Source organism: Pristiophorus japonicus, chromosome 3, assembly GCF_044704955.1.
Source record: "Pristiophorus japonicus isolate sPriJap1 chromosome 3, sPriJap1.hap1, whole genome shotgun sequence".
Taxonomy (NCBI): Eukaryota; Metazoa; Chordata; class Chondrichthyes; family Pristiophoridae; genus Pristiophorus; species Pristiophorus japonicus.
This window is the reverse complement of record NC_091979.1, coordinates 271,895,741-271,917,849: the sequence shown is the minus strand read 5'-3', so window position 1 is coordinate 271,917,849 and position 22,109 is coordinate 271,895,741. Positions and strand designations below refer to the sequence as shown.

Below are 22,109 nucleotides of genomic sequence, written 5' to 3'. Positions count from 1 at the left end.
GCTGCTGCGTGCAAAATGAAAACATCCACTGCTCATAACATTCCCCACCAAAAAATAGATAACCGCATGTAATTAATATTTATGATATTATTCTGCAAAAATAAAAAAGATATTTATAGCCTTCAGCATCCTATCCAAACAGCTAGGTTCATTATTTATTCAGGAATTCCGATGCCAGAACTGATTCTGTGAACTTCAATGATTCATATAGTCATGACATGTTTTTACTGTGATGTGAGCCACTGAGGCTTTTGGCAGTTCTGCTCTCATTTAGTGTTGCCTTTACTACATTACATAGTCTATTTTGAACTTGATCTCTTAAAACTCAGGTTCATGCTTTGCTGACTATCCACTAATGCTGAATGAGATACCCTTTTATAAAGCATAAATGGTTTATTTTTTTTAAATCAGTAACATCTCTATTGTTATCTTCTTATTGCTGGTCAAAATGAGAGATGTTAATGCTGGAAATTGAACACCTTCCCCATTTCATGTGGCCAATGCCACCTTCAGGCAGTTCCAGATCAGGTATAGCATCGAAACGTGGTTGCAAGGTAACCAAGGCTGGGAACTGAATATTCAAGGGTATTTGACAATTCAGAAGGATAGACAGAAAGGAAAAGGAGGTGGGATAGCTCTGTTAATAAAGAATGGGATCAGTGCAGTAATGAGAAATTATATTGGCTCAGAAGATCATGATGTAGAATTAGTTTGGGTGGAGATAAGAAATAATGCGGGGATGAATTCATTGGTGAGCATAGTCTATAGCCCCCCTAACAGTAGCTACACTGTTGGAGGGAGTATAAATCAAGAAATAATGGAGGCTTGTAAGAAAGGTACAGCAATAATCATGGGCGATTTTAATCTTCATATTAATTGGACAAATGAAATTGGCCAAGACAGCCTTGGAGAAGAGTTCATCCGAGATGGTTTCCTTAAACAGTACTCTGCGGAACCAACCAGGGATCAGGCTATATTGGATCTGGTACTGTGTAATGAGAGGATTAATAAATTATCTCATAATAAAGGATCCTCTAGGAAAGAGTGATCATAGCATGGTTGAATTTCAAATTCAGTTGGAGGGTGAGAAAGTTGGATCTCAAACCAGTGTCCTGATCTTAAATAAAAGCAATTACAAAGGTATGAAGGCAGAGTCGGCTAAAGTGGACTGTGAAAATAGATTAAAGTGTGGGATGGTTGATAAACAGTGGCAGACATTTAAGGAGATAGTTCATAACTCTCAACAAAAATATATTCCAGTGAGAAGGAAAGATTTTAAAAGAAGGGAGAACATAGAACATAAGAATTAGCAACAGGAGTAGGCCATCTAGCATCTCGAGCCTGCTCCGTCACTCAACAAAGTCATGGCTGATCTGGCCATGGACTCAGCTCCACTTACCCGCCCGCTCCCCATAACCCTTAATTCCCTTATTAGGAGAACCATCTGTGGCTAACTAAGGAAGTAAAGGATGGTATCAAATTGAAAACAATGGCATACAAAGTTGTTAAGATTAGTGGAAGACCAGAGGATTGGGAAGTTTTTAAAAACCAGACAAGGACAACTAAAAAAATAATTAAGAGAGGGAAGATAGAGTATGAGGTAAACGAGCAAGAAATATAAAAACAGAGTTTCTACAGGTACATAAAAAGGAAAAGAGTGGCTAAAGTAACCATTGGTCGCTTAGAGGACAAGACTGGGGAACTAATAATGGGGAACAGAGAAATGGCAGAGACTTTGAACAAATATTTTGTATTGGTCTTCACGGTAGAAGACACTAAAAACATCCCAATAATAGATGGTCAAGGGACTATAGGGAGTGAGGAACTTAAAACAATCACTATCACTAAAGAAACAGTAATCTGTAAAATAATGCGACAAAAGATGGACATGTCCCCTGGACCTGCTGGCCTGCATCCTAGGGTCTTAAAAGAAATGGCTGCAGAGATAGCAGTGCATTTGGAAAGCGGTGACAGGATCGGACCAAGTCAGCATGGATTTACGAAAGGGAAATCATGCTTCACGAATCTTCTGGAATATTTTGAGGATGTAACTAGCAGAATGGACAAGGGAGAACCAGTGGATGTGGTGTATTTGGACTTTCAAAAGGCTTTTGACAAGGTCCCACACTAGAGATTGGTGTGCATAATCAAAGCACATGGTATTGGGGGTAATGTACTGACATGGATAGAGAACTGGTTGGCAGACAGGAAGCAGAGAGTCGGGATAAACGGGACCTTTTCAGAATGGCAGGCAGTGACTAGTGGAGTGCCGCAGGGCCCAGTGCTGGGGCCCCAGCTCTTTACAATATACATTAATGTTTTAGATGAAGGAATTGAGTGTAATATCTCCAAATTTGCAGGTGACACTAAACTGGGTAGCAGTGTGAGCCGTGAGGAGGACGCTAAGAGGCTGCAGGGTGACTTGGACAGGTTAGGGGAGTGGGCAAATGCATGGCAGATGCAGTATAATGTGGATAAATGTGAGGTTATCCACTTTGATGGCAAAAACACGAAGGCAGAATTTATCTGAATGGCGGCAGATTAGGAAAAGGGGAGGTGCAATGAGATCTGGGTGTCATGGTTCATCAGTCATTGAAAGTTGGCATGCAGGCAGGCGATGAAGAAGGCAAATGGTATGTTGGCCTTCATAGCTAGGGGATTTGAGTACAGGAGCAGGGAGGTCTTACTGCAGTTGTACAGGGCTTTGGTGAGACCTCACCTGGAATATTGTGTTCAGTTTTGGTCTCCTAATCTGAGGAAGGACGTTCTTGCTATTGAGGGAGTGCAGCGAAGGTTCACCAGATTGATTCCAGGGATGACTGGACTGACATATGAGGAGAGACTGGATCAACTGGGCCTTTATACACTGGAGTTTAGAAGGATAAGAACATAAGAACATAAGAATTAGGAACAGGAGTAGGCCATCTAGCCCCTCGAGCCTGCTCCGCCATTCAATAAGATCATGGCTGATCTGGTCGTGGACTCAGCTCCACTTACCCGCCCTCTCCCCGTAACCCTTAATTCCCTTATTGCTTAAAAATCTATCTATCTTTGACTTGAAAACATTCAATGAGCCAGCCTCAACTGCTTCCTTGGGCAGAGAATTCCACAGATTCACAACCCTCTGGGAGAAGAAATTCTTTCTCAACTCGATTTTAAATTGGCTCCTCCGTATTTTGAGGCTGTGCCCCCTAGTTCTAGTCTCCCCCACCAATGGAAACAACCTCTCTGCCTCTATCTTGTCTATCCCTTTCATGATTTTAAATGTTTCTATAAGATCACCCCTCATCCTTCTGAACTCCAACAAGTAAAGACCCAGTCTACTCAATCTATCATCATAAGGTAACCCCCTCATTTCTGGAATCAGCCTAGTGAATCGTCTCTGTACCCCTTCCAAAGCTAGTATATCCTTCCTTAAGTAAGGTGACCAAAACTGCACGCAGTACTCCAGGTGCGGCCTCACCAATACCTTATACAGTTGCAGCAACACCTCCCTGCTTTTGTACTCCATCCCTTTCACAATGAAGGCCAACATTCCATTTGCCTTCCTGATTACCTGCTGCACCTGCAAACTAACCTTTTGGGATTCATGCACAAGGACCCCCAGGTCCCTCTGCACCACAGCATGTTGTAATTTCTCCCCATTCAAATAATATTCCCTTTTACTGTTTTTTTTCCCAAGGTGGATGACCTCACACTTTCCGACATTGTATTCCATCTGCCAAACCTGAGCCCATTCGCTTAACCTATCCAAATCTCCTTGCAGTCTCTCTGAGTCCTCTACACAACCCGCTTTCCCACTAATCTTAGTGTCATCTGCAAATTTTGTTGCACTACACTCTGTCCCCTCTTCTAGGTCATCTATGTATATTGTAAACAGTTGTGGTCCCAGTACTGATTCCTGTGGCACACCACTAACCACTGATTTCCAACCGGAAAAGGACCCATTTATCCCGACTCTCTGCTTTCTGTTCGCCAGCCAATTCTCTATCCATGCTAATTCATTTCCTCTGACTCCGTGTACCTTTATCTTCTGCAGTAACCTTTTGTGTGGCACCTTATCGAATGCCTTTTGGAAATCTAAATACACCACATCCATCGGTACACCTCTATCCACCATGCTCGTTGTATCCTCAAAGAATTCCAGTAAATTAGTTAAACATGATTTCCCTTTCATGAATCCATGCTGCGTCTGCTTGATTGCACTATTCCTATCCAGATGTCCCGCTATTTCTTCCTTAATGATAGTTTCAAGCATTTTCCCCACTACAGATGTTAAACTAACCGGCCTATAGTTACCTGCCTTTTGCCTGCCCCCTTTTTTAAACACAGGCGTTACATTAGCTGCTCTCCAATCCGCTGGTACCTCCCCAGAGTCTAGAGAATTTTGGTAGATTATAACAAATGCATCTGCTATAACTTCCGCCATCTCTTTTAATACCCTGGGATGCATTTCATCAGGACCAGGGGACTTGTCTACCTTCAGTCCCATTAGTCTGTCCAGCACTACCTCCCTAGTGATAGTGATCATCTCAAGGTCCTCCCTTCCCACATTCCTATGACCAGCAATTTTTGGCATGGTTTTTGTGTCTTCCACTGTGAAGACGGAAGCAAAATAATTGTTTAAGGTCTCAGCCGTTTCCACATTTCCCATTATTAAATCCCCCTTTTCATCTTCTAAGGAGATCTCATAGAAACGTATAAGATTCTGACGGGACAGGACAGGTTAGATGCGGGAAGAATGTTCCCGATGTTGAGAAAGTCCAGAACCAGCGGACACAATCTTAGGATAAGGGGTAGGCCATTTAGGACTGAGATGAGGAGAAACTTCTTCACTCAGAGAGTTGTTAACCTGTAGAATTCCCTGCCGCAGAGATGCCAGTTCATTGGATATATTCAAGAGGGAGTTAGATATGGCCCTTACGGCTAAAGGGATCAAGGGGTATGGAGAGAAAGCAGGAAAAGGGTACTAAGAGAATGATCAACCATGATCTTATTGAATGGTGGTGCAGGCTCGAAGAGCCGAATGGCCTACTCCTGCACCTATTTTCTATGTATGTTTCTATGTATGGATGCATTGGTTGTAAACAACCAAAATTCCCTGGATTCTGGAGAGGTCCCGGCTGATTCGAAAACCGCAAATATAACGCCCCTATTTTAAAAAGGAGACAGACAGAAAGCAGGAAATTATCGACCAATTAACCTAACATCTATCATTGGGAAAATGCTAGAGTCCATTATTAAGGAAGCAGTAGCAGGACATTTGGAAAAGCATAACTCAGTCAAGCAGAGTCAGCATGGTTTTATGAAAGGGAAATCATGTTTGGCAAATTTGCTGGAGTTCTTTCAGGATGTAATGAGCAAGGTGGATAAGGGGGAACCAGTGGATGTGGTGTATTTGGGCTTCCAGAAGGGTTTCGAGAAGGTGCCACATAAAAGGTTACTGCACAAGATCAGAACTCACGGGGTCAGGGGTAATATATTAGCATGGATAGAGAATTGACTAACTAACAGAAAACAGAGAATCGGGATAAATGGGTCATTTTCAGGTTGGCAAACTGTAACGAGTGGGGCGACACAGGGATCGGTGCTGGGCCCTAACTTCTTACAATCTATATTAATGACATGGATAAAGGGACCGAGTGTAATGTAGCCAAGTTTGCTGATGATACAAAGATGAGTAGGAAAGCAAGTTGTGAGGAGGATACAAGAAATCTGCAAACAGATATAGACAGGCTAAGTGAGTGGGCAAACATTTGGCAGATGGGATATAATGTGGGAAAGTGTGAAGTTATCCATTTTGGCAGGAAAAATAAAAAAGCAAATTATTATTTAAATGGAGAGAAATTACAAAATGCTGCAGTACAGAGGGACCTGGGGATCCTTGTGCATGAAACACAAAAAGTTAGTATGCAAGTACAGGAAGTAATGAGGAAGGCAAATGGAATGTTGGCCTTTATTGCAAGGGGGAGGAAGTATAAAAGCAGAGAAGTCCTGCTACAGCTGTACAGGGTATTGGTGAGACCATACCTAGACTACTGCGTACAGTTTTGGTCTCCTTATTTAAGGATTGGAGGCAGTTCAGAGAAGGTTCACTATGTTGATTCCGGAGATGAAGATAGGTTGAGTAGGTTGGGCCTATACTCATTGGAGTTTAGAAGAATGAGAAGTGATCTTATTGAAACATATAAGATACTGAGGGGTCACGACAAGGTGGATGCAGAAAGGATGTTTCCACTCGTGGGGGAATCTAGAACTTGGGGGCATAGTTTCAGAATAAGGGGTCGCCCATTTAGAACTGAGAGGAGGAGGAATTTCTTCTCTGAGGGTCATAAAGCTGTCAAATTCTCTGCCCCAAAGAGCCGTGGAGGTGGATCATTGAATATATTTAAGATGGCGGTAGACTGGTTTTTGAGCGATAAGGGAATGAAGAGTTATGGGGAGCAGGCAAGGAAGTGGAGCTAGGCCCAAGATCAGATCAGCCATGATCTTATTAAAGGGCGGAGCAGGCTCGAGGGGCCAAATTGCCTACTCCTGCTCCTAATTCTTATGTTCTTAAATGCAAAATTATGCTCCCTCTATTATACTTCAAGAATATGCTGTCGCACTAATTTCAGGAGCAACAACATGACATTTCCATTTACTATATATGCTACTATTTCTGAATTAAATTGCTATTTTAGTGCCAAACAGGGGCAATTTTGTGCTTTGGACCCACATGCATTAGGAACTGAATTGAGCATGCCCAAATTCATTTTTCATGTAGAAATATTGAAACCAACAGAAGATTTTCTTGCCATTAATCTGGATTGGAATCAAACTTGGTTCTGAGTGCACTCACCCATTGTGCTACCTATTCTTGTTTCTACTTCATATCTTAGTGGTTTTAATCTTAACTTTGCCTGTAATTCTGTATTGCATGTATGGTTGATTTCTCACCTTTTTAAATAGCTCATTGCCCTATTTTTTTGTGTTCCTTTACATTCAATACCACCTCCCTACCCACATTGCTCACTTACCTCCTCCTACTATCTTCTATAGACCAAAACGTTAAATTTGTGGAATCACTTGATGAAAAATGGTGTGTGTCTTCGCCAGAGTGCCTTCTTCCCACGAGTAGTCTTTCTGAATCCAATCTGTGAACTGGACCCAGAAGTGCCACAGATAAATGAGGTCATAGCTCCATGCAACGTTGAATCCTTTATTTGTTCTTTTAAGGAAGGGTATACGTCATGGATCACCAATATTCTTACACCACATTGGCTGTCTGGTGAGTACTGAAGCAGATTTAAGTGTACTTCTATAGAATAAGTTAGAGACCTACAATTGTATACATAATGAAGCAGAGACTAGTGTGGTTGGTATTTTATAAAGGCTAGCAATTGTTTTTTGGTGTCTCATAAATTTGGATTCCACCATCATCATTTTCCACATAGCCTAAAACAGCTGAAAATGTATTCTGAAAATAATTAGAAATCCAAGCCAAATCCAGTATCCTCATTCATGGATGCGTGTGTTACAGTAGGGACCTACTGTATTAGCGATCGAGAGTAGGAACCCTGGATGATTTTTCCCCATATGGCAACTAATGCTAATTGTGCCAATCCTGCAGTTGCCTGGCTGAGATCAGCGAGCTTACCCCACGGAGGGATCAAACCCGAGACTTCAATATTCCGTATGGATCTGTAGCACACCACTGAAACATCACATTAGGTTTTTAATTAAGTTTGGGATTCGAACCTACATGGAATAAGTTGAAGTTATTTGCAGAATCAGTAAACGCAGCTAGCTGTGACGAGCAGGTTATACTGAAAGTGATAAACATCTACTTTTTGAAATCCAATACGACAAGTACTGTGAGCAAATTGATCTGTAAACATCAAGTTGGTTTCCACCATTTTTGTATTTCCTGCTGACCAGTACAACAATCTTACATATATTTGCAGGTCAATCTCTATAGCAACTTCATTGTTAGAATACTGCAGCAATGAAGGAGATTTCCAAGATATGCTGCATAAAATATTTCCTTTCTGAATTTTTGTTTAGCTACTCTGCACACTCAGCCAGTTCTAGCTTTTCCTGGCTCGGGCACCAGGCTGATTCGAAGCATCAATTACAGTACTGCTGAATTGAGCCACTCAGGACTATTCCAATAAGATACATCATTGATCAGATCCAAGTACAAGTGGAAGCCTCAAGTGACTAACAAAACTGAAACGGTCTCCTTGCTATGTGACTTTTTTATTTTTTTATTAAAAAGAGTGGAGAGTACTTTAAGCTGGAAGTTTATTCTGTCTAGACTTTTCTTTAAAATTGTGCCTTTTACAACGAACGTGTTGTCGCAAGAATGAAGGAGCTGAAGAAGGATTACCAGTGATAAATTTGTGACATTACAGCATTACATTTCATGTAGTGTACTTTTTCCAGCCACTATCCAAAATAGCTGTTCACATTTATTTTTGATAAATGAGGCAAATACTCCTGCTCTAAATTCCAATGTCTTGTCTAATGGAGAAGTCAGATGAATATCCACCACACGTATAGTAGATTAACTGGTCTGAATTGATCTCTTCTGTTTTTTTTTTTAAAAAAAGGAATTAGTTCTCTTTCCCCTCCCTCAAGTTTTTTTCCCCCTCTGCTGAAGATAGTGGACTCATGCATGCATGCATGATTCCATAGGTGCTAGCTACCCTCTGCCACTTTGGTTACAATCACTGGTTCTTTTAGCAGAAATGTAAAAGATTTGTTTTAAAATAATGGTGTATGTGCTGTTAGAAAATAAGTCAAAAGCATCCTATTAATGGTTTACTATATAGGAAATACAGGCATGGCAGTGTTGTATCAACTTTCTTAACATGAGTTGGTAGTGTATATAAATCTATAAGTAAGACATATACTTTATTCAATTCACCACATAGTCTTTCAAAAAACAGACGATATGCTAGATTTCATTACACAAAACACTACAATCTGAGTAGAAATGCTTGGAGACAGCTGCTATATTAAAGTAAATGAACTCTTAGTTTCAGCACAATCCTCTTATAATATGTATTTTCTTGGCTCCTAAGCAGCAAGGGTGTACTGTACTAGATAATGTGGGAAGACTGCTACGTGTTAAAGGAAATTATGCACGTTTAAAATTGTCTTGAAAAACAGCAATTCGGTTCCAAATGGGGATTATGTGATTTTGTTTTTTAATAAAGGAATTTCGGGTGATGTTTATTTTTCATAATATTAAAGAACAAAATAAAGACTTTTTTTTCAATACATGTTCAGGTCACTTATCATTCCGCCACATTAGTGATTTAACAAGAGCGCTTGGTAAAATCGGCACGTGGGACATTTTGGACCTGCATGGTGGACAACGGTTGATAGGCGACTACCACGGCTGTTTACACATAGCTCTGAATCGAGAAGAGGCAGATGAACTCGAATTTTCACATCACAGGAATTTGACTGCTGGATACCTTTGGGCTCTTATAGGCTATTCACCACAGGTAGGCTTTCAAATTGCTTATTTGGTATAAGTTTTAAATGTTTCTCTCCTGAACATGAACTCTAGGTTGAAGTAGGAAACAAATAAACAACAGATGGTGTTAACTTTATCATATTGGAGGTGATTCAGGCGTTCTTCCAGAAGGAGGAAAAGAGGAGGCTGAATCAAATAGTGACATAGTTTGCACAGCTCAGAATTGGCATTTATAACTGCGAGCAGGGCACAATCATAATCTTAATTGGTATGTGGGTCCCAAAAGGGGCATAAATAAATAACTGAAGCACGAAGTTAAACAAGACAATATTATGGATAATTTTCTGAAATCTTGCTCCTGATGCGCAGTCTCATCCACTGGAGTGCATATCAGGAAACTGAGCATCCTAATCCCTGATTTTCCATGCACTGGTATAGAAACTCATGGGGACGCACACAGAAATTTCCAAAATGCATTCCCAGTGGGCAAGGTTCTAAGCCCATCTTGCAATTTCAGAAAATGACCCCTTTTATTTAATCACATTCATCACATCATATTAAACATCTGTTAAGCTTTTTTTCACCTTGCACAGATTGGGGTACACCGCATAGCAAACCATTCCAAACCAAACCATTCCATTGTTCAATCATTCCAATATAAAAGTTCGTCTCAGGGACTGCAGCCATAATAGCGTGTGTTTTGTCAGTCATAAATTATTATTAACAAATGTTATGTTTTTTTGGAAATAAGGGTATCAGTAAAGTAACAGACTCATAATAGCCTTTCTCTATCATCAATTCATGTGGAACTGAATACATTTTTGAATTAATTTAATTTACACTCTCTCCTTGTCAGCCCAGTTTAGAGCTGAATAACATGTATTTGTGTACTTTCTTTATTTCATTGATGTGGCTTCCTTCGACATGCCACTGGTAACTTCTTAAAAGTATACTGCCAAAGTGCAAAGCTTAGGAGGTTGTGCTATAAATCCCTTATAGCACTGTATAGGGATTTATGAGCAGGATGTATCGCTTGAGAACTGTCGTTCCAGTGCAGTTGTAAATCTCCATACAACATAATGACCTATATTAAACCCAGCTTTTACCAAGAGTGTGCTCTTGATAAAACAAAATGATATCTCATATGCAGAATACATTGTTGTAATGGGTTTAGCAACAGGATGACTTGTAATTTCTCATAATGCACCATTGAAGTGTGACAGTGTAATGTCATTCTGACATTTAATTCATTTATATGTGCAAGATACGTTGAGATTGACATATCTTTCTGTGCAGCAAACTTGTTTACAAAATAATCCACTTTAGACTGCCATTAATAGTTCAGTTTTGTTGGCTTCTGGTTATAAGCTGGAAATGTTCGAGTCTTGTTTCATATGTACCAAAAGCAGAATTCATATTTTGAGCTGGTTTTATTAGGGCTGCTAAAAGAAAACACATTTTTGGGTTAAATGTGGGAATCACTGGAGAAGCTTTCAGTTGTCTACTTATTCCCTCTTCTAAGGTTGACCCTGTGTTGCCTAATTATAGAGTGTGTGGCAATCTCGTATTATCAAAGTTAAATTCATGTATTTTATTTAAATGTCTTAAGAAACACATAAATAATACAATTCTGAAAAAAAACCTCAAAACATACTTCTTCACATCTTTCTTTCAATGCTTTCAACAACTTTACCCCACACCATTGCCTGAGACACACTGGGGTAGAAACTTGTCTTCGGCAGCAGCACAAAACGAATGGTATTGCATCTGCCACCTGTTATACAGTTCCTTCAAGTATTTATCCAATTCCCTTTTGAAGACTACTATTGAATTTGTATCCACCACACTATCCAAATCCTAACCACTCGTTACGTAAAAAGGTTTTCCTCATGTCGCCTCTGATGCTTTTGCCAGTCATGTTAAATCTATATCCTCTCTTTATCGACTCTTCTGTCATTGGAAACAGTTTCTCTTTATTTACTCTATCTAAATCCTTCATGATCAAATATCCTCTTAGCCTTCTCTGCTCCAAGGAGATTAACAATACCCTTCTAAGAAACTTTTCAAGTAAACTTAGCTGACACTTGCAAGTTCCTTTGTTAGAAATAACTAACAATATAAAATGGTTGGCACTTGTATTAGAACATAATAAATAGGAGCAGGAATATGCCATTTGGCCCTTTGAGCCTGCTCCGCCATTCAATAAGATCATGGCTGATCTTCTCCCTCGACTCCACTTTCCTGCACTATTCCCATAGCCCTTGATTACCTTAATATCCAAAAACCTAGCGATTTCTGTCTTGAATATACTTAACGACTGAGCCTCCACAGCCCTCTGGAGAAGAGACTTCCAAAGATTCACACCCTCTGAGTGAAGAAATTTCTCCTCATCTCAGTCCTAAATGGCCAAACCCTTATTCTGAGACTGTGACCTCTGGTTCTGGAGGGAAACATCCTCCCTGCATCTAGCCTGTCAAGCCCTGTAAGAATTTTGTATATTTCAATGAGATCACCTCTCATTCTCCTAAACTCTAGAGAATGTAGGCCTAATCTACTCAATCTCTCCGAATAGGACATTCCCCTCTTCCCAGGAATCAGTCTGGTGAACCTTCGAAGCACTCCCTCTATGGCAAGTATATTCTTTCTTGGGTAAGGAGACTAAAACTGTACATAATACTCCAGGTGTGGTCTCACCGGGGCCCTATATAATTGCAGTAAGACATATTAAACTCACATCCTCTTGTAATAAAGGCCAACATACCATTTGCTTTTTTAATTGTTTGCTGTACCTGCATGTTAACGTTGTGATTCGTGTACAAGGACACCCAGTCCCTCTGAACACCAACATTTGCCACATCTCTCACCATTTAAAAAATACTCTGCTTTTCTATTTTTCCTACCAAAGTGGATAACTTCACATTTCTCCACATTATATTCCATTTGCCATGTTCTTGCCCACTCACTTCACCTGTCTATATCCCCTTGAAACCTCTTTGCATCCTCCTCTCAACTTACATTCTCACCTAGCTTTGTATCATCAGCAAACTTGAATATATTGCATTTGGTCCCCTCATCCAAATCTTTGATATAGGTTGTGAATAACTGAGGCTCAAGCACTGATCCTTGCGGTACCCCACTAGTTACAGCCTGCCCACCCGACTATGACCCATTTATTCCTACTCTCTGTTTTCTGTCCGTTAACCTATCCTCAATCCATCTAGTATATTACCCCCAATTCCATGAGCCCTAATTTTGATTAATAACCTCTTGTGTGGCACCTTATCGAATGCCTTCTGAAAATCCAAATACACTACATCCACTGGTTCCCCCTTATCCTGCTAATTACAACCTCAAAAAATTTGTCAAACATGGTTTCACTTTTGTAAATCCGTGTTGACTCTGTCCAATCCTATTGTTATTTTTCTAAGTGCCCTGTTACCACGTTTTTAATAATAAATTCTAGCATTTACCCTACTACTCATGTCAGGCTAACTGATCTGTAGATCCTTGTTTTGTCTCTCCCTTCTTTCTTAAATAGTGGGATTACATATCTACTTATAGCAGTGCAAAACAATTTATAGCTAAAGCCATACACAGTTGTCACTGCTTACATAGAAAAACATAGAAAACATAGAAAATTAGGAGCAGTAGTAGGTCTTTCAGCCCTTCGAGTCTGCACCGCCATTCAATATGATAATGGCTGATCCTCTATCGAAACACCATATTCCCACTTTTTTTCCATACCCCTTGATGTCTTTTGTTTCTAGAAATCTATCTATCTGCCTCTTAAATATATTCAGTGACTCGGCCTCCACAGCCTTCTGTGATAGAGAATTCCACAGGTTCACCACCCTCTGAGTGAAAAAAATTGTCATCTCGGTCCTAAATTTCCTACCCTGTATCCTGAGACTGTGACCCCTTGATTTAGACTTCCCAACCAGGGGAAACATCCTCCCTGCATCCAGTCTATCCAACCCAGTCAGAATTTTATATGTTTCAATGAGATCACCTCTCATTCTTCTAAATTCTTACCATAACATTTTTTTTCAAATCAGACACGTTCTAGGCATCATTCTAAGTGTGGCAGGCAGTTGACACGGGGTTGACCTCTCCTTCCATGTGATTGCTTCTTGCACCTACTGGACCCTCCACCTTGTTATGGGTTGTCCTTTCAACACAGTGAAGCTATTTTTCCATTCCTTCATAAGCCTGTTTTTTCTGATTTAACACAATGCTGACTGGAAGCAAAGTGGACCGTAATTTCCGCCCACCCGATGTCATGATGACTGACCCCACGTAACCTCTGTGATTGTTATTATAAATTTTTGGGTTAGCTTCAAATGTCATGAACACCTGTTTTGGAGCTTGCTTGTTAGAGGGTGCGATGTATGAAGCTGTTGCATGATTTAAAACCTTAAACAGCTTAAAGGGGCAGACATTATCCAGCACTTTAAGCTACCAAAGGTCTTTAAATTGTGTTTACTCAAGAAAAGAAAGTTCAGAGAAAAATGTGTGCAGGTGAGCTCCGGGGTCCTTTGAGCTCCCAGGTCCTCTGATCGAGCAATGGATGTGCTGCTGGAGGAAGGCATACCCTCTATAGCAGGACCGAAGGAGCGTTGCTTGGGGACAATGGAAGGAGATCTCCTAGGCAGTGGATGCCAATTCCGCTACCCACGCATAGCTAGGCATGAGTTAAGAGAACATGGGGCTGAAATTGCCCCTTTGCGGAGTGTCAGTTAGCACCTCCGCCTGTCGCTAACTGAGCGGTAATGAGTTAGCGCGCTGGCCCAACGGTCATATTGACCCGTGCAAAATAGCCCACCGCTTTGCCGATAGTGTTACAGCTTTGCACCACACTTCGGTGTTGCTCGTGACGCTCCTCAGTGCACAGTGCTGAGGTCATCACCATATGCGTCTCCTCGTGACCGCCCCGGAAGATTAAATTACCTCGCATCCCTCTACCTAACGCTTGCCAATGCAAACAACAGCTTTTGCTGTCGGTTTCAAGTCGTCAGGCTGCAGCACCAGTGATATTTAAAGGCGCGCTGTTGAAGATGTATTTTGGTCGGCCAAATTTTTCCCAAGATTGCAGTTATTTTTTTTTTCGCATGTGCCACTGCTGTCATGTATTCAACTATCATTGTAACCCATGTATAAGCTGACCTAAGTTGTACACCTTGAGAACATTGACCATAAGAGGGTGAACTTGTGGGAGACACTCCTAACCTGGACTTTCAGGTATAAAAGGGGAAGCTCCACCCACCTTCATGACCTGAGGTCTTGGTAATAAAGGCAACTGGTCACAGAGTGACCTTCTCTCAAGTATGGGCCTCGTGTGCATTTATACTATATAGTAAGGACATATCAACTGCCATCATTGATTGCTGGCCCTCCGTTTACTTTGGCTTCCATCGCTCCTCCTGCTTTAGTCAGGTCCAGTTGGAGACAACAACATTCTTTGCCAATCTTGGGCTCAGTGCTGGCAGTGGACTGCCTCCTCCAACTTCGCCATCGGAGCATGGTTCGCATAAGACAATGGCGCCGTCATTTAGCCAGGCAGAGGCATCGGATGAGGAAAAGAGAAAGGCTCCCACTGGGAGAGGAACCTGCACTGGGAGAGACCCATGGAGAGGTCCATGCACTGAGGATGAGAGAGAGGGAGAGGGACCGACACAGGCAGATGGAAAGGGGCAGGGAGAGGCAAGGGGAACAAGAGCAGCAGGCAGAGGCACAGCAGCAGGAGGAAGCAGAGGGACAGCAACAGCTGGACCAACATGAAGAGGTCCATGAGGATGTGGGGAGAGGAACTCATTTACACAGACGTGTCAACAGAAGGCCGTACGCACCCAGGGTGTTTCGGCAACAGTTTTCCTACATTCACTTTATTGAGGAGCAGTGTGTCCAAAGGCTGTGATTTACAAAAGACGTGGTAACGGAGCTGTGCCATCTGCTGCAGCCAGACGTTGAGCCTCAAACAAGGGTGAGAACGGCTCTCTCAGTGGCAGGGACGGTCACCATTGGTCTTAATTTCTATGCCAATGGATCTTTCCAGGGAGCCACAGAAGACATCTCAAACATCTCCCAGTTTGCTGCCCATTGCACAATTTGTAACGTCACAGATGCTCTATACAGAAGGAGGTTGGAATACATCTCATTTCCCATGATGAGGCACACGCAGCTGGAGTGGTCAACTGGCTTTGTCAGGATGGCGCGCTTCCCCATGGTGCAGGGTGCCATAGACTGCACACATCGCCTTAAGGATTCTGCACCGCAATCCTGAGATCTTTTGAAACCGAGAAGGATACCACTCACTCAATGTGCAGTTGGTGTGCAACCACACATGCACAATAATGGTTGTAAATGCCCACTATCATGTAAGCAGCCATGCTGCCTTCATCCTGCGCCAGACCAGTGTGCCAGCTCTGTTCCAGCCACCTAATGCAGCTCCCGGCTGGCTCCTCAGAGACGAGGGCTACCCCCTATGCACCTGGATCATGAGTCCCCTCCGTAACCCCACCACTCCTGCCCAGCACTCTTACAATGACAGTCCTGCTGCCACCAGGAGCATCATTGAGCAGACCATCGGAGTGCTGAAGCAACGGTTCCGCTGCCTTGGCCGCTTCCGGAGGAGTCCTGCAGTACTCGCCTGACCAGGTGTCCCTATTCGTCGTCATCAGCTGAATGCTTCACAACCTGGCAATCATGAGGAAACAGCCCTTACCCAAAGACATAGCCATTGCACCTCTGGAGGAGGAGGAGCAGGGGAACCAGAAGGAGGCGAAGGAGCTACAGGAAGAGAATGAGGAGCTGCAGGAGGAGCCACAGCTGGCAGACAGGATGCACAAATAGTGTCCTGATACTGCAAGGGAGGTCCGAGACCATCTCATATGATCTCGGTTCTAATAAGGTCCTCACTGTTATATATGTCAACTTGTATTTATTCTGTACAACCACCAGAGGGCTCATCCCCTGGAGTCCCAAGGGATCCCATAATCCCTTGGGAGCACAGGTATTTAAGGAGGCCTCACAGATTGGAGAGGCACCCTGGAGACCTGCAATAAAAGACTACGGTCACACTTTACTTTGAGCTCACAGTGTTCAGTCTGACTCTTTCTCCATACATAACAACTGGCAACTAGATACAGATAGCAAACCCAAAGATGCAGAGAACAGTGGGCATACTGGAGAAATTCTCGGAGGGAGATGATTGGGAAACTTTTGTGGAGCGACTCGACCAATACTTCATAGCCAACGAGCTAGATGGGGAAGAGAACGCTGCCAAATGAAGGGCGATCCTCCCCACCATCTGTGGGGCACCAACCTATGGCCTCATGAAGAATTTGCTCACTCCAGCGAAACCCACGGAGAAATCGTACGACGATTTGTGCACACCGGGAAGGAAAGCGTTCTACACCTACAAAAGGTCTGATGGCCAGGAAGTGGCGAGTTATGTCGCCGAGCTATGACGCCTTGCAGGACATTGCGAATTTGAAGGACATTTGGAGCACACGCTCAGAGACTTTTTCGTGCTTGGCACTGGCCACAAAACCATACTTCGCAAACCTTTGACTGTAGAGATCCCAATCATGAGTAAGGCCATAGCGATAGCCCAGACGTTCATTGCCACCAGTGACAATACGAAGCAAATCTCTCAGCACACAAGTGCTGCTACAAGTACTGTGAACAAAGTGATGTTGTTTTCGAATTGTAACATACAGGGCACATATACCTGCAGCTGCACATCCGCAGATGTCTCAGAATGCAAGGCCATTAACACCTTGTTGGTGCTGCGGGGGTGATCATCGTTTCCATTCATGCCGATTCAAAGGGTGAGTTTGCAAGGGCTGTGGAACAATGGGACACCTCCAACGAGTGAGCAGACAAGCTGCAAATCCTGTTAAACCTGCAAACCACCATGTTGCAGAGGAGGACAGATCCACGGAGGATCACGACAAACCAGCGCCTCAGACCGAGGAGGCAGTGGTACATGGGATGCACACATTCACCACGAATTGTCATCAGATAATGCTGAATGTTGAACTAAAGAGACTCCCGGTGTCAATGGAGCTGGACAAGGGCGCGATCCAGTCCATCATGGGCAAAAAGACTTGAAAGATTGTGGTGCAACAAGGCCTCAAGGCCAGTCTTAACTCCAGTTCGCACGAAACTAAGAACTTACACAAAAGAACTGATTTCTGTAATCGGCAGTGCTACCGTAAAGGTCTCCTACAATGGAGCGGTGCACAAACTACCACTCTGGGTGGTACCGGGCGATGGTCCCACGCTGCTCGGCAGGAGCTGGCTGGGAAAGATACGCTGGAACTGGGATGACGTCCGAGCGCCATCACCCGCTGACGACACTTTGTGTGCCCAGATCTTAAACAAAGTTCCTTCGCTGTTCAAACCAGGCATCGGGAAATTCAAAGGAGCAAAAGTGCAGATCCACATAATTCCAGGGGCGCGACCCATCCATCACAAGACGAGAGCAGTACCGTACATGATGAGAGAAAGGGTAGAGATCAAGCTAGACCGGCTGCAAAGAGAAGGCATCATTTCACCGATTGAGTTCAACGAGTGGGTCAGTCCAATCGTTCCTGTCCTCAAGGGAGACAGCACCGTCAGAATCTGTGGCTATTACAAAGTAACTATCAATTGTTTCTCCCTGCAGTACCAATACCCACTACCAAAGGCCGACGACTTCTTTGCAACGCTGGCGGTAGGAAAGACGTTCACGAAGCTGGATCTGACTTCAGCCTACATGACGCAGGAACTGGAGGAATCATCGAAGGCCCTCACCTGCATCAACACGCACAAAGGTCTTTTTGTTTATAACAGATGCCCATTTGGAATCCGATCAGCGGCAGCGATATTCCAGAGAGACATGGAAAGCTTACTGAAGTCGGTCCCGCACACTGTGGTCTTCCAGGACGACATCTTGGTCACAGGTCGGAACACAGTCGAGCATCTGCAGCACATGGAAGAGGTTCTTAGTCGACTCAACCACGTGGAGCTCAAGTTAAAACGCTCGAAGTGCGTTTTTCTGGTGCCTGAAGTGGAGTTCTTAGGAAGGAGGATTGTGTCGGACGGCATCAGGTCCACCAACACGAAGACGGAGGCAATCGAGAACGCACCGAGGCCACAGAACGTGACGAAGCTGCGGTCGTTTTATGGACTCCTGAACTACTTTGGTAACTTCTTACCGGGTTTTAGCACACTGTTCGAACCACTGCATGTTTTACTATGAAAAGGGGATGAATGGGTTTGGGGCAAAAGCCAAGAAAGTGCCTTTGTAAAAGCGAGAAAATTGTTATGCTCAAACAAATTGCTTGTGTTGTATGATCCATGTAAGCGTTTGGTACTAGCATGTGATGCATCGTCATATGACGTTGGGTATGTTCTGGGAAACTGCAACCGGTTGCTTATGCATCCAAGAGTCTGTCTAAGGCTGAGAGAGCCGACAGCATGATTGAAAAAGAAGCGTTAGCGTGTATCTATGGGGTAAAGAAAATGCATCAATACCTGTTTGGGCTAAAATTTGAATTGGAAACTGACCATAAGCCACTTATATCCCTGTTTTCCGAGAGTAAAGGGATAAATACCAACGCATCGGCCCGCATCCAGAGATGGGCGCTCACATTCTCCGCATACAACTACGCCATCCACCACAGGCCAGGCACAGAAAACTGCGCCGATGCTCTCAGTAGGCTGCTATTGCCCACCACGTGGGTGGAAATGGCGCAGCCCGCAGATCTAGCCATGGTTATGGAAGCATTTGAGAGTGAGCAATCACCCGTCACTGCCCGGCAGATAAAAAACCTGGACAAGCCAGGACCTCCAATTCTCTCTAGTCAAAAGCTGTGTGCTTCACGGGAGCTGGTCTAGTGTCCCAGTGGAAATGCAGGAAGAGATTAAGCCGTTCCAGCGGCGCAAAGGTGAAATGTCTATACAAGCAGACTGCCTTCTGTGGGGCAATCGAGTAGTGGTCCTCAAGAAGGGCAGAGACACCTTCATCAATGACCTCCACAGTAGTCGCCCAGGCATCGGAATGATGAAAGCGATATCCAGATCCCACGTGTGGTGGCCCGGTATCGATGCGGACTTAGAGTCCTGCATTCACAGATGTAATACATGCTCCCAGTTAAGCAATGTACCCAGGGAGGCGCCACTAAGTTTATGGTCTTGGTCCTCCAAACCGTGGTCTATGGTACACGTCGACTATGCTGGCCCGTTCTTGGGTAAAATGTGGTTGTAGATGCGTATTCCAAGTGGATTGAATGTGAGATAATGTCGTTTAGCACGTCCGCTGCCACTACTGAAAGCCTGTGGGCCAAGTTTGCCACTCACGGCTTACCCGATGTCCTGGTGAGCGACAATGGGGCCATGATTTACCAGTGCTAAGTTCAAAGAATTCATGACCCGTAACGGGATCAAACATGTCACATCTGCCCTGTTTAAACCAGCATCCAATGGTCAGGCAGAGAGAGCAGTGCAAATCATTAAGCAAGGCTTGAAGAGGGTAACTGAAGGCTCGCTGCAGACTCGCCTATCCCGAGTCCTGCTTAGCTACCGCACGAGTCCCCACTTGCTCATGGGATCCCACCTGCTGAACTGCTTCTGAAAAGAGCACTTAAGACAAGGCTTTCATTAGTTCACCCTGATCTACATGAACAGGTAGAGAGCAGGTGGCTTCAACAAAGTACATACCATGAAAGCGCAAATGTGACATGCGAGATTGAAATCAATAATCCTGTATTGTATTGAATTATGGACAAGGTCCCAAGTGGCTTCCCGGCACTGTCGTGGCCAAAGAGGGGAGCAGGATGTTTCAGGTCAAACTTTCAAATGGACTCATTCACCAGAAACACTTGGACCAAATCAAACTCAGATTTACGGACTATCCTGAGCAACCCACCTTGGACCCTACCTTTTTTGATCCCCCAACACACACACCAATGGCAACCGGCACCGTGGTTGACCACGAAGCAGAACCCATCATCCACAGCAGCCCTGCAGGACCCAACACACCAGGCAGCCCAGCAAGGCCAGCTGCACAGCAGCCCAGCGAGGGCCCAGCAAATGATTCAACAATACCAGGTTTCATACCAAGATGATCAAACAGGGCAAGAAAGGCCCCAGATCGAATCACATTGTAAATAGTTACACTATTGACTTTGTGGGGGAGTGTTGTTATATATGTGAACTTGTATTTACTCTGTACAGCCACTAGAGGACTCATCCCCTGGCATCCAAAGGGATCCCATAATCCCTTGGGAGCACAGGTATTTAAGGAAGCCACACAGGTTGGAGAGGCACTCTGAAGACTTGCAATAAAAGACTAAGGTCACACTTTACTTTGAGCTCACAATGTTCAGTCTGACTCTTTCTCCATACATAACACTCACCACTTACTGTTTCCTTTGTGCCTCTCCATAAACACATCAACGAGCCCTTCCTTCCATACCACATGGCCAAAAATAAAATGAGGTACAGCACCAAACAGTAAAGATGAGAATCAACATTTGTGTAAAAAGTGCAACATCACCATAACATATAATTCCCCCTTGTGCATCTTTTTATATCCCCTTTTAAGTAAAGCTACTCTACTACCACGCCGCAGTGTCTTCCCTGTAGCTGTAGCATGGCTGGTGGAAGGCTACTGTGTTTCTGGGCCAGAGACTACAGATGGCCTTCTAGGATGCCCTCAACCAGCTCTGAACCTGGAAGGTCCGACTGCAGACTGAAGCACCTCAGGCTGGGCTGGCTAGTTGCAATGATGGAGTGGCAGTTGTGGGATATGAAATACTGTTGCCCTGAGACAGGACAGCAGGTTCCTGCTCCACTGCTGTTCTTCGAAATAGTGCCTTGAGATCTTTTACATCCACCTAAGAGAGCAGACGGGGCCTCAGTTTAACGTTTCATCCGAAAGATGGCACCTCCGACAGTGCTGCAGTCCCTCAGCACTTCACTAGAGTGTCATCCTAGATTTATGTGGCAGGTCCCTAGAGTGGAACTTGAACTCACAGCCTTCTAACTAAGAGGCAAATGTGTCACCCACTGAACCACAGCTGACACAGCTGTTAAGGTGAGGGAAGGGGTGCAGGAATGCAGGAAGAAAGGTGGTAAGGTAGTCAGAATGTGGAGCGGCTAAATGATAAGGCCTTCTGATTTAAATGGCAGGTGGGATGAGAGGAAGGCTTTCACTTACCAATGTTGGCCCCAGTGGGCTCGGCAGCCCCCACTGCCATGGGAATAGTGACCTGCGGGCCCATAAGATAAAGTACTCGCTCCTCCAGGTCTGTGAGCTGGTGCAGTTCAGGCTCTTCCCCCCCCCCCCCCCGCCCCCTCCCACCTTCCTGTTTGTTGCTGCAGCAGCCTGTTGTGTGCCATCTTGGCTTCCAAAAGAAAGGAAGCTTAGTAATAGCGCAGTTATCTATGTGGAAGAAATGCACAGGCAGCTTAAGCAGCTGTGATTCTAAGCACAGCATCAAATGAGGCAATAACTGTGAGTAGGCACACATCCTGAGTTAAATGCTGCTTTGTTGAGTCTGCACAGAGGCTGTCTTGTAAGAGTTGTGGCAACAGACAGAGGCTCACAGGTAAGAGTTAGGGGAACATGTACTCACTTTGACCAGACAAGTGA

At 43.9% G+C, this 22,109-nt stretch overlaps 1 protein-coding gene across 4 annotated transcripts in view; it reads left to right on the top strand.

Annotated features, from left to right (window-relative positions):
* Positions 1-22,109, top strand: part of LOC139259522 (uncharacterized) — a 351,083-nt gene that overhangs the window by 112,347 nt on the left and 216,627 nt on the right. For all 4 annotated transcript variants that reach the window (XM_070875007.1, XM_070875005.1, XM_070875009.1 and 1 more), the window contains exons 5-6: positions 7,042-7,270; positions 9,277-9,497. In XM_070875007.1, the coding sequence (XP_070731108.1) occupies positions 7,042-7,270; positions 9,277-9,497 (450 nt within the window). The remainder of the gene's footprint in view (positions 1-7,041; positions 7,271-9,276; positions 9,498-22,109) is intronic.